Consider the following 13,712-nt stretch of genomic DNA (forward strand, 5'->3'; position numbering starts at 1 on the left):
AGGCAGGTTCAAGAAGTCCCCAGAAGATTGTCACAGAGGTAGTTTGCACACAGGGACTTTGTTTTGAAGGCCCACTGTAAGGAATATATTTCAACCATTGAGCATCAGGCTTCAAACCGCTTTCAAATATTTTGTTTTGTTAATTGCTGCAGTTGGCACTAAAAAAAAAAAAAAAAAGAGGAGCCAAACACAAAGACTGACAAAAACAGTGGCTAGAATAAACTGTAACTGAATTAGGCTCAGACTCACTAAGGAATTCCTGAAGTTTAAGGCCACAAATCAAGAGTGTTTACATACCAAGACTCCTACAAACACACACAAAAAGCAGGGTGAAATTAAAGTGTTGCTGTGTTTTCCTAACAGATTAAACCCCACATTTGTGTAATACTCATTAGAGCTCAGATTCAGAGCTTTCAGCAAATTTTAAAATAGGTATCATGGTACCATGGGATTTCTGGGGTTTTGTGGTTTACTTTTAAAAAATACTTACAAGTTCTGCGAGGGTGAGTCAGCAGCAGGAATGCACAGATACTTCATTCCCTGTGTAAAGAAGCAAAAAGGTATGAGAAGAAAAGATTCAAGTTAAACACATTCATCCAGCACAGCACAAGTCCTGCTCTAGACTAGTGGAATATTAATGATTTGGAGGAAGTAACACCATCATTCAGGCAGAAATCATCTCTATACAGTCAGATTTTAAAACACTTGCTTTCACATTGCTAAGACTCCAGCATATAGCTTAGTCATGCTTCTCCCAAGGCTCAATAGTAAGCTTTTAAAAAAAGGAGCATCTTTACTAAAAAGATCTAAACTTCTGAAAACAGCATCTCTCTTTCATTTCTAGGAAAATGAAGTTGCATCTTCTCCTGCCCTTCCCTTTCTCTGAACAGATATTACAATCTGAAATTGTGATATGCAGTTTCTTTTAAACTCACACAATTATTTTTCTTTACCAGTTGATAAACCAAACAAAATGGATTTCAAAGAAGAAACATGTTTGTGATATGGATTTTGTTTTTTTTATTTCTGGAAGCCTTCAAGAAGGACAACCATAAAACCATACCTTTCTTCCACAAAGTTAGCCTCTCTTTCTTAGTCAGCTATCAGTAAGTTACAAGACTGAGTAGGGAAATATATAACCATTTCTGATGCATTAAAATGTTACTAGGCATATTTAAAACAACATATCTATAATCCTACACTACTGCTTTGCATTGTCAACACTCGTTTCAACTGTCATTTTATTTTCAAAGTTTTCTTTGCTCCTATGGCTGCTAAGAAATAGAACACTTCTGAAAGCACATTTAGCGGACTTCTCAAATAGGACTTCCAAGAATACGATCTGCAGCTCAGACACATAAAACCTACATTATTTACTGGAACTCTTTTGAATTATCTCAGATGCCAAGTTATGAATTCTTCAGATGCATGTGTAAAGATAAGAATTCAAGCAGAAGGGTCATTATAAAATGCATCTAAATCCATCCAGTTGTAACAATGCACACTCCTGTAATAATCCCACATGTTCAACACCACACATGGAAAGTTGCATATTTATGTACAAGAGATCCTTTGCTAACACAGTGGAACAAAATCTGCACCTACCAGGCATTTTATTTGCCAGCTGGGGAAAGAACAGGAATGTTCACTGCTCAAGTGCATGGCTACCTGAGGCAGCATCATCTACAACTCCTTTGCTTTGCTGGCTCGGAAACCCCTCCATATTTCTCCTACACATACTTTGTTTCTTCACATGCCATTGCATTAAGAGCAAAGCCTTTTACAAGACATCCTGACTCCAGCACCATGACACACCTCTGCAAGGTACACAAACTTCACCACTATGTCAGAGAGATTGTGGGAAACAATCAGAAACAGTGAGAAACATTGTGAGAAGCCAGGAGGGCTCCACAGCCAAAAGCTGATCCAAAACATCTTGTATAGACACACTCATTTAGAAAGATAGTGTAGCAGCAATAATTATATTGATAGGCTGCTGAGCCAAGGATAATTAATTATATTGACAGATTAATTACAATAATAAGCATTTGTATGACACATCTGAGAGGTTTATCTTGGACACTAGTATCACTTCAAGTGAGTCACTCCAGTAGACTGAGGGCCTGAGACCCGAAAGTAAATTTACATGCTATTCTTTCCCCATCACCTCTAGCAACTCCATACCATTGAAAAAATTGAAAATTGAGGGCAGGAGATGGGTTAGCTCCGGAGTGCAGTACATGCCAGAAGGTTCACTCCTCCAGCACACACTGACGCAAATTGTTCCGCAGATTTCAGAAGCTATGGCACATGCTGAGTGCTTTTCACAGGCTGAGTGCAGAGGGGCTTTCAGATCGTGTTCACTCTAAAAGCAGAAGTAGCACCCAGCACAAATTTAAGACCTGCAATGTTCCTTTTTTTGTCATGGCTGGTTAGTTCCAACTACTGCAAGAGAGCATGAAACCAGCCTATGAGAGACCACACGGTCCCAAATGGCTCATCCAAAGCCTGATCCTGGACACCTTCAGCACTTACAACTTCCAGTGAAGCCCACAGCACACTTTTCATTATTGTGCTTGCTGATGCTCAGCATCATCCTGTCAGCTTTATTAATAAATCTTCTCAGAAAGGAGATGGTTTAAGTTACTGGAATTTGGTATTTTGACTGATGTGTATCACCTGTGTTTCTGGAAGGCTGTGGTGATGGACTCCTCCCTGTGAGGAAATAATCACACACTCAACTCAGAAATAGTTACAGGTGGGATTTCAAAAGTACTGTGCAGTGACCTAACCCATCTCCCACAAAAATCAACAGTGAAACTCTCAGCAACTTTGAGCCAAACACAGTTTGGCCAGAGTTGGTAACTCCTGAGGATCCCACCCTACCAGTTTTGTTTCTTTTGGTTGAAATAATAATTGTAATAATAGATCAAATACCATTTATCATAACTGGATACTTGAAATATGACATCACCACAAGATTGTATGAGGCAGATATTCATCAATGAGATTCAGGATTTTTTGTGTAGATATTCCTACAATGATTGCTGGAATTAGATTTTCTTCACACATACTGTATAGACTTTTCTTTTTTTAAAACATATCAGCAATAGGAAGACACTTAATTGCTGAACCCTGCTATTTGTGACTGTTTTTGAAAAAAAAACCTACCCAGGATCATAACATTTGTGTATCTGTGCCCCAAGACACTACTGTCTTTCCTGTGCACATACCCTGCAGGTACCATCGAAGAACTGTCCCAAAGGGACTTTTCAAGCAGAACAGTTTATGCCAAGCAAACAAACAGCTACCTACAACATTTAATATACGGTACTAGCATGCAAAAAAGACAGAAACACCACTGTTTTCTTACCTAGCAGTTTGTTTGCCATTCTCAAACTGCAAAGCATAAGATGTTAGGTGGCAACAATCCTTGGAACAGTGACTATAACAGAGTAAGCTAAATCAAAGACTGTTGAAACCAGCTTCTTGTGAAAATTTCAACAGGCTCCAAATCGGTCCCTAGTCAGCAGTTTCATTAAATAAACCTGAATCCAGTTGCAGATGCAATATCCCAGTTGAACCAAAATGGCATATTAATAAAAATGGAAAGACAAATACAAATTTTATGTCAACCATATGGAAGTCCTTATTTACATCTTTTTAAATTAAGGACACTTTGTTCCCTAAGAATGACAATTCCGTAGAATTATTCAGTGAAGGAAGGTCAGAACAACGCAAAACAGGTATTGTGCCAACTTCATCTACACACACTAAATTAGGTGCTACAGAGCAAGCGGCTCATTTCAAAACATGGTTTTTATTTGAAACAAAGGGAAAAACTTGCAAATCCTAAAAACTGATGAAAAAAGAAACACCATTTAAAATCCTATACAAAGTAATACATGCCCTTTACTTATTGCATGTTCTTGCACATATATTGTTATTCAAAAATTTCTTCAGCTGACAGCTATGTCAGTTATGTTTTATGTCTCTAAACATGCTTTTCCTCAGAGTACCCAATTAAAATCTATTGATGCAGCCTTTTTAATTACACAAAATCTATGTATATTATTAGGCAATATAACATCCCAAACATATGGAATGGGTACAGACCCAAGCCCCTAGGGCAATGAGATGCTCAACACAGCATTTTTCTGCTCATCTCAATTCACTGCTACTTTCCATTTGTTACTTTGAAATCACTGCTCACTTTCCTTTCTCCATCAATCACCTTTACCACCAAATACCCCTACCTTCCAACACATATACACACTCGCCAGACTTTTTGCTTATTACTTACATGGTGACCCTAACTGATGGCCCCATCAAATAAAAGCAGTGCTTTCACTTCTTTTGGTTATTTAACCTGTTAACACTGTCCCAAATAAAAATCTGTAAAATAAAATATAATTTACTTTTTTGTTTTCTGTTTCAGCAGAGTAACCACCAAAACTAGATTTCTCTCACAGGCCCTGAAACTGAGTGCTGCAGTTAAACCGATACAGTGAGAGCTAACAAAACTATGGCAAGTATTCAGATTTCAAGATTGTCAAAGTTGAAACAAGGGAGAGTTAAGTAAAATTTCTAAAATTCACTGTTATTTGAGAAACAACAACACTTGTGAAATTTCATCACAGATTCTGGAATTAATAAGCCAGTTCTACTGCAGTGAATATCAAGGGATTAAACTAGATTTCAGGTGCATACATATATATGCAGAAGTTTTACACTACAGTCAATAAGGTATTAATGGCATTCTGTCAATATTTAAATTCCTAATTATTTTAGAGGTTGATCTACTAAGGTTGGAAACAGAACAGTTATGTCACATTTGGAAAAGTCAGTAAGACTAAAGAACAAGAATTTCCCAATATCATTAGCTTTTAAAAAAATATAATTGCATCTTTGCTATTAAATCCAGTATTTCATTCAGTAGTCAGGAACACAACAGTACAGTATAGGGAAAACTCTGTTTCTATTCTACTTAAACAGAATCTTATTTTAAAAATTCTGACTTCATTTTAACTAAACTTGTAAAAACTGGCATTTGGGGTTTTTTGGAAGAACTTGTAGAGTTTTGCAGTAGCAGAATGACATATCTCTCTAAGTGCCAAATGTCAACTATTGGGTCAATGACTGAAAACAGGACCTTTGCAGGGCACACACAAATTCAATTGTACAATACCAAGAATGATTTCGGCTCTGAACAGGATGAAGTGCAAAAAGTACCGTAAGACAAATACAGCATCTATACAGACGGCTGCTCCTTTGCAATGATCAAAGATATTCTGAAGTCATTGAGAATGATAATCAGTTTGATTACATCTTAACCATACTAATATATGTTTTATATGTGAAAGGAAACTGGCCAGTGATTCTTATATAAAATGCGCACTCATAAAACAGCTTGCATGATAATAAGAAGCACTAAAAATGCTACTCACTATTTCATGTTCAGTGGGTTTTCCAAGTAATGTTTTTACAGACGTTTTTCAGAATATCATCTCTGCTGCTGCTGTACATACATTTCTGAGGTTCTAGTTAGCGCTGGAAGCCTGAATCTAGAGTGTCAGATTTTAAAAGTTGAGGAGAGGGGGAAAGATCCTCAAATTAAAAAATTTCTGCTCTCCAAGGGCAAAGAGTAGGGGGAAGGGTCAGAAAAAAAATTTCAGAAAGTTCAGTATTGTATTTTTGGCATTAAACTTCTCTATTTAAATTTATGTAAAGGCACCATCAACAATTTCCAAGAATTTTTTTTTTAAACATAAAACCCTAAATTAATATTTGTGAACCAAAATGCAAATAGAAAACCTCCAGCACCTGGCCAGTTCTTTCAGGTTAGTCAAAAACCATGTGTTAATTTGAGTCGTCACATCAACAGATGAGGACAGGAGGACTTATTTTTGTTTAGGGGCATTTCAGCAAAAAGGCTAAAGTGGGAAACAGCCAGCACAAAGCTTCCTCCAGCCAAACCAATGAGAGTTTATAAAGAGTTTAGTCCAGTAATGCACCAAACTGAACCTGCTAAACTGAAAACCGTTCAACCGTTTGTTTGTCCTTTCAGTTACTTTCTGTAGCAATCACAATTAGTGCTGATTTTATTAATGACTCATAGAAAATGCATTTGTGTTTCAGCCAAGGATAACCACTAATTGACTTGAGTGAACAACACACTCAGGTTTGGCTTCAAAAAATATGATAAACAAAATTGCAATTACATGAACATATCAATATGAACAGCAGCAAATGGGATGCTCCTGCAATAGAATTCATATGTTTCATTCTTGCTATCAGGAATAATAGAATGTCAGAGTTTTTTAAAATGCTGGTTCACAGTTTTCTCAGGAAGTAGTCTCAGTGACACTTCTGAATAGCTCCTTAAGGCTGGAATGTGCCAATCACAAATATAAAGTGTCCTGTTAAGACCCTCCTTCTCCATCTCTCCTCTCTAAAATGAAAAGAGGCAAATGCTGAAAATGTAAGGATTTTATTTTAGCTGCACAGAACTGTGGTTATAATTTCTAATTCTAACCCTGAATTCCAGTTCTAACCTGCCTCATATGAAGAAATGCAGAGTGGGAGAAAACAGTAATGAGTTTGTATTAAATTGTGGCTTATCTCCTTCAGGACATACCAAGAGTTATTTACCGGACTTCAGCTGAGAGGAAAGGCTTTGTTCGTCTGTCTTGACTGCATGACTTATTCAAGCCCTCAGGCATGTCAGGGCATATCTGAACACTACCAATCACACTTATCCCTGAACCCTCAAGGGGGTCCCCGAGTACTAAAATAAAACAATATATCACAACTGCCTCTTTCTTTAAGGGAATGCTGGAATATGATCACTATACCTCTGGAATAAGCTCACTTTACTTTTTACAAGGGTACTCAGTGACAGGACAAAGGACAATGGGTTCAATCTAAGAGCAAGCAAGTTTAGATTAGATAGTAGAAATAAATTCTTTACTGTGAGGGTGATGAGACACTAGAACAGGTTACCCAGAGAAGTTTGTGGATTCACCATCCCTGGAAAAGTTTAAGGTGAGATTGGATGGTCTGGTAGAAAGTATTCCTGCCCATCCATGGCAGGGGGTTTGGAACTAGATAATCTTTAAGGTCCCTTTCAACCCAAACCATTCTATGATTCTGTGATTAGAAGCATGGGTTAACACATCACACACAAGAGGACACATCATGTCCTCTGCATTTGTCCTGTTCTGGTTAACACCACAACCAAGCAATTAGAAACACCAGACATCTACTGGTCTCAGCATCCCTCATGCAAACAGCTCACCACTGAAAGCTCCAAGCAGTCTTCATCCTCTCCTCCCTGCCACCTGCCGTGACAGGAACGTGCTTCCCTCGACACAGCTCATGTGCGATGAACAAGTCAAACTGTGAACTAATTTAGTGCATCACCACAGCAGCCTCTGCCGGGGTACCCTGTCACAAAGGCCTGGCCTGACACACTTCAAAAGAGACTTTGTGGAAGTCTGTTGGTGGCTTCTTAGTGGGCTATCAGGATAATATTTGAAAAATTAGCCAGAGTTCCCAACTTCACAAGCAGAATCAATGCCAGACAGGGCATTACTTCAAACTAGAATCATCTGGTGCCGCTATACCTGAAAGAAAAATGGGAGCTGTTTTGGTCAGCATGATCTACTGAAACATCTCATGAGGGAAAACCCTTACCATGAAAAGACAGTGAAACATCACAGAGGAAAGTTAAGGTTTTTTTGTTAGAAGAAGTGCTTGTACACTTTCTCTTGAAGTTAACAGGATGGGTGAAAATCAACAGCTTCTAACACTGGTGAAATATGAGTTTAGTGCTACTGACGGAAATGCAACAATCCAACTAGACTAATTATTAATTTGTAGAACTGGTCTTTATACAACAGCCATGACCTTGCTATATGATATTATCACCTTAGATTTTGAAGGCTGTCCTGCCATGTCCCTCTTTAACAGTTCAAGTGTTTGGGTTGGATCTCAATGACAACAGAGCCTGTGCAGAGAACATGTTGCCAGTGATACCCAGCAGGGCCTTCACTTGTCATGTCATCAAGATGCAATTTTCATATATGAAAGGCCTTTTACAGTTCAAGACTTCTGCCTGCTATCCAATATTGCAGTACAGTTTTAACAGATTGGCTGTTTTCACTTCCTGAGCAGCATTTCTCCAGAATAAACATATGTTGATGTTTTGTGGTTTGATGTTTTGTACAGCTGATTGGTTTCCCAGTATTGCCCTTTTTAGTTAGTTCCTGTTAAGCACTGATATGCCTCTGAGTCCAGACAAATGCTTTCTGGACTACTATCTATGTGAGGATAGTCCTCAGAGAGTGAAGGATTAACAGATCAAGGACAATCCCACCTAGAAGGACTTGAAGGTGCTGGTGGATGAGAAACTCAACACAACCCAGAAATGAACATTCACAGAAAGCCAACAGCATCCTGAGCTGCATCCAAAGCAACATGGTCAGCAGGTCAAGGGAGGGGATTCTACCCCTTTGCTCTGCTCTGCTGAGACCCCACCTGGAGCACTGGATCCAGCTCTGGGGCCCAAGAAGGACATGGACCAGAGGAGGGCTACTGGGATGTTTAAAGGGATGGAGCACCTCTCCTAGAAGAAAAGGCTAAGAAAATTGGGATTGTTCAGCCTGGTAAAGAGAAAGCTTTGGGGGTATCCTAACTGGGGCCTTCTAGTCCATGAAGGGAGCCTACAAGAAAAATGGAGAGGGACTTTTTACAAGAGCATGTAGTGATAGGACAAGGGAAAACTACTTCAAAATGAAAGAGGATAGGTTTAGATTAGATGCTAGGAAGAAATTCTTTACTATGAGAGTGAGACACTGGAACAAGTGCCCAGAGAAGCTGTGGATGCCCCATCCCTGGAAGTGTTCGTGGCTAGGTTGGATGGGGTTCTGAGCAACCTGATGTAGTGGAAGATGTCTTTGTCCACAGCAGGGGGTTGGAATGGGATGTCTCAAAACTCCCTTCTAACCCAAGCCATTCTCTGAATCTATGACTACAAAATAAACCACTAAAGCAGCTTTCAGCACTTCCAAAGTTATCAGCTGGGGAAACTGGGGGCATAACACAGGATTTTTTTTTTCTTTTTTTTTTTTAAGGGTAATTCTTGTTATACATAGACATAAAATCCAGAAAGTGCAGCCATGAGAGAAATAAGTTTCCTCAAACTTGTAATAGAAGGAAAGAATTAGAAAATTCAAAGGAGATAAGGCCAAAGTTATCACATTAAGAGCTAACTGCAGATATCATAGGTTTCTATAGTCAGAACCTAAATAGCTGCAAAAAATGCAATCCACAAACTGTGCTAACCAGATTACTTTCATTGTGCCAGAGCTGCCAGTTCAGTTCTTCTAAAATAGCTGACTTTTCTTTCTCAAAAAAATGCACATATATAGTCTAAAGATCATGGGTAAACATGCAAGATTATCAAGCTCAGCTAAAACTGCATTAACACTTACAACATAGCCAGGCTTGAAAAATATGAAGCAAGATTCCCTATCTTAATGCAAGTTGGTATGAATCTATTATCTATATCAGGTCTTCAGGCTATGACCATTTGATCTTATAAACATTTCTCAGTTTTTGATAGGTGTTCAGTCATTTAGCTCCTGATTTTCTTCCAAAGGTCTGAATTTAGCAGCCAGTTGTACATTTTCTTTTTAATTCATAATCTTGATTCAGTACTTCCTCTTGTGATTTCCCCAGTTGCAAACTTCTCATACTTAATACCTTATAAAACAGGTATATCACAGCATTCAGCTTGTAAGTGATTCATCTGGTGCAGAGATGTTATGCATCTTCTCCACAGTATCCTTACTTTTCCATAACTTCTACTCCTCACACTTACTGCAATCTTTTCATTGCCTGTATTCTATTAATGCATTTGACTGTTTACTCATGGAGCATGAAAGATTTTTCTAAAAGACCATCACAGAGCTTTTTAACTGTTGTTCCCTTTCAGACTAGTCTTTGAAACCCTATTTCTATTTGGATGAAAATTTTAGAATTTGAAAGGAAAAAAGTATCTAAAATTCTTTATAAGACAACCTGTCTGAGAACTTCTTTATTTGCAAAGACACAGTTAATTTAAGTTGTGCTGGCTGCATAAACTGATAGACTGGACAAAAGAGATTACAAAATCATAGACTGTGCCAAGTTGGAAAAGATCAATCAGGATTATTCAGTTCATCTTCCAGCCCTGCACAGGACACACCAAGAGTTATATACCATGTTCCCTGAGAGCACTGTGCAAACGCTTCTTGAACTCTGATAGGTTTGGTGCTGTTCCCACTTCTCTGGGGACTCTGTTCCAGTGCCCAACCACCCTTTGGGTGAAAAACTTTTTCCTGATAACCAACCTAAACCTACCTTGACTCAGATTCATGCCGTTTCCTTAAGTCCTGTCACTTCCTTAAGTCCTGGTCATGAGAGTGAAAATATCAGTACTTGCACCTCTAATTCCCCTCATGAGGATGCTGAAGACCACAATGAGGTCTCCCCTGAGTCTCATCTTCTCCAGACTGAACAGAACAATGACCTCAGCTATTCCTCATAAGGCTTTCCCTCAAAGCCCTTCACCATCCTCATGGCCCTTCTTTGGACAATCTCCAATAGCTCAATGTCTTTTTTATATTGTGGTGCTCAAAACCACACACAGTAGTTCAGTCAGCAAGCAGCTTTTCTCTGCTTACCCCATCCCTCCACCCACCTACCATATCAACACTTATTTAGGTAGTCAAATTCAGGAAAAAAGAGGGGAAAACCACTGCTCTGGAGACAGCACATACCAGATTGAGACTATATTGTTAATGGCATCAGAATACAAAAGAAAAACAGATAACTGTCCTCTTAGGGTGCTGTGGTTAACTCTGCAGAATGAGGGGAAAAAATAAACATACTGAAAATAAAACCCAAACAAATATTCCATAGCTGCAGAAAACAAAGAAAGAAAACTGACAGCCATACAGAGGCAGCATTCATGCAAAAAGCTACTCTTAATGCAATTCCTCATTAGCTGAGTGAATAACACAGAGCTTCTGTGGCAGGGGACAGTACAGGCATGCCCACATGAGCTCTTGTTGATTTAAAATCTACATTACTGTGATTGTTATGATGTCTACCAAATGAGTGCAGCATACAAAGCTTTCTGTGACACAGCAGGAGTCAATCTGACAATGACAATGCTATAAATAAATTAATGGCAAAGGACTCCACAATCACAGGTGACTGGTAATGGGATTCATAATTTACTAGATCAAACCTCTGGTGCAGGTCAAGAGCAGCAGCAAAATTACTGGTAACTGACAAATGTGTGGTGGACTGTGAGAAAGAAGCTGCTGGTTTCAGTCCATTTCCGGACTGATGGACAGGTGTCTGGAACGCTCACAAGAGTCACCACAACTGGCACCTCAAAGTGTCCCAGACAGACCAAGGACTGTGAAATGCTCTGGCTCTAAAATGCAAAGCTTAAAGACCGCTACAACCCAGCCTTACCTCAATCAACTTCCACACAAAAATGGAGCATATCAAAAAACCCACCTTTACCTCTGGAAATATATTCCAGCAATTACTAACCTTCACAGTCAAAGTCTTGCTTACTTCCAGTCTGAATCTGTGACACATCATTTGCCAGCCACAATGACAATCAGTTCTGATATGGAGTTTCCACATGGAAATGTTGACATTCCACAATGTCCACATGGACATTCTATAGAGTGCCTATCCATCCCTGCCTCTTTTTGGGGATGACACCCCTCTGGGACAGGGTCTGAGCACTGTTTGACAAGAAGATCTCAGTACCTCTCCCTCTCCCAGGACTCACGCTGTCCTCCTTCCTGCATTGCAAACAGCAACCACTGCCCAATGCAGCATAGGAAGCATTCTTCCTCTACCAGCATTTAAACCTGTGGTTGTGGGGAGGAACGAGGAGAGAATGAAGGCCTTACAGCAGTCCAGACACAAAACAACCTGTTGGAGGGATCCTACACATCACTGCCAGACATGCTATTATCTAAAGCACACGTTTCCCCAGCTACCTTTCAGTGTCTCATATTCTGAATCAAAATTTTAAAACCTAAACTAACTGAGAAATAGAATACAAAAAGCAGGTGGCAAGAAACCTAATTATTTTCCTCTGTTCATGGCTCTTAGGTGGATTTATAAAACATCTGTGAGTGTCCCATGGGCAGCCATCCAAAGTGCTCTGGAGGAGCCAGCTTGATTCACCAAGGCTACTTGCCCCTGCGCATCTGTGGGAGCACACAGCACATAGTGCTGTTGGACACTGCTCGCACTCATTACATCTGAAATAACAAACCTGGCTCCACACAGTATGCACACCTTTTCTCTTGGACATGCTACCTGCTGCCCATAGGGTTTTCCATGAGATAGGTATTTGTATCACAGGAGCTATAAACAGACATCTTTAAATTACAAAATTCTCACCAAAGTGTTTAAGATCCTGTATAATAATGGTGTGCTTCATTGGGACAATAGCCTTAGAATGCTCTCTGAATATATTTCAAAGTTAGTTTTACTAGAGGAAAAACTTCTTTGAAACAAAAAGAACTAAAGGGCAATATGGCAAGATAGTTCAGGCCATATTTTGGCAATTTTTTTCTAGTGTAAATCACTTGAAGTCTTACAAACGATTGTGTCTTGCACTTAATGCAAGCTAGCCATGTCTAAAGGTGTAAGAAGTCTTAGAATCCAACTAATTTTATACTTACTTTTTCCTGTTATTCCAGCTTGAAAGTACTCATGACTTCCTAAGGCCAAACTTTGATTATGAGCCATCCATGAATCAGACATCCATACGGGTTTGTAAATGATACTTGAGATAATGTCCAAAACAGAATTTCTATAAGAAAACTTTTTTTAAGTATATCTCAGTAGGCACATGTAACCTAAACCAATACTTTGTTGTGAAACTTCAGTCATTTTCTAATAGCTTACTAACTTACGAGGAACTGAAGCAACCTATACTCAAAACCTGCAGTATCTAAGTCACAGGAAAGCATACTTTACTATGAGCATTTCAAACAACCAGGTAAAAACAGTCTGTAAAACTGTTTTCTACTCTAGTAACTCAAAGCATTGCCCCTCTCTGTGATGTTACAATCTGTAGCAAGCTGGTGTTCACCAGATAGACTGCTGTTTGTTTCCATTTCTTCAGTGTTGCATTCTTGACTATGAATGACAAAGACAGATTGGGCATTTTCATTCTCTACCCACCAGCCCCACTGGGTATAAAATCAGTACTTCTGATACACCACTTTAAGTGCTCTATTCAGAGGTATTATTGCAACAAAACAGAGATGAAACTTCAGAATCTGATGAGCAAGATGTGGGTAATTTGTGATTCTGAGAGCTACAGCATGCAGCCATATCATTTGTTCCACACAGGGGCAGAAAAGACCAAATTCTCTTTGATAACATGCTACTAAAACACTACTGGCTTTTCAATGTCTAAAAACATTTACCTTCCTTAGTATGCATAAAAAGCTTTGTCTAATGAATTATTTGCAGCATTTCCCTACATCTCCTACAGGACTAGGGAATACTAGAGATAAAATATTCTTAGTTAAAGACAAAGGCAACTACTGCAGAAGCAAAGGCAGCTTTTTACAGGTTATGCGCATTCACATAAATGCAAACACATGAAACAAGGAATCTCT

At 39.0% G+C, this 13,712-nt stretch overlaps 1 protein-coding gene across 1 annotated transcript in view; it reads right to left on the reverse strand.

Annotated features, from left to right (window-relative positions):
• The window catches only part of DUSP22 (dual specificity phosphatase 22), a 42,771-nt gene that overhangs the window by 13,213 nt on the left and 15,846 nt on the right, over positions 1-13,712 (reverse strand). Inside the window, exon 4 of the mRNA XM_021544772.3 lies at positions 491-540. Within this exon, the coding sequence (XP_021400447.1) occupies positions 491-540 (50 nt within the window). The remainder of the gene's footprint in view (positions 1-490; positions 541-13,712) is intronic.

This window comes from Lonchura striata, chromosome 2 (genome assembly GCF_050655825.1).
Source record: "Lonchura striata isolate lonStrDom1 chromosome 2, ASM5065582v1, whole genome shotgun sequence".
NCBI lineage: Eukaryota > Metazoa > Chordata > Aves > Passeriformes > Estrildidae > Lonchura > Lonchura striata.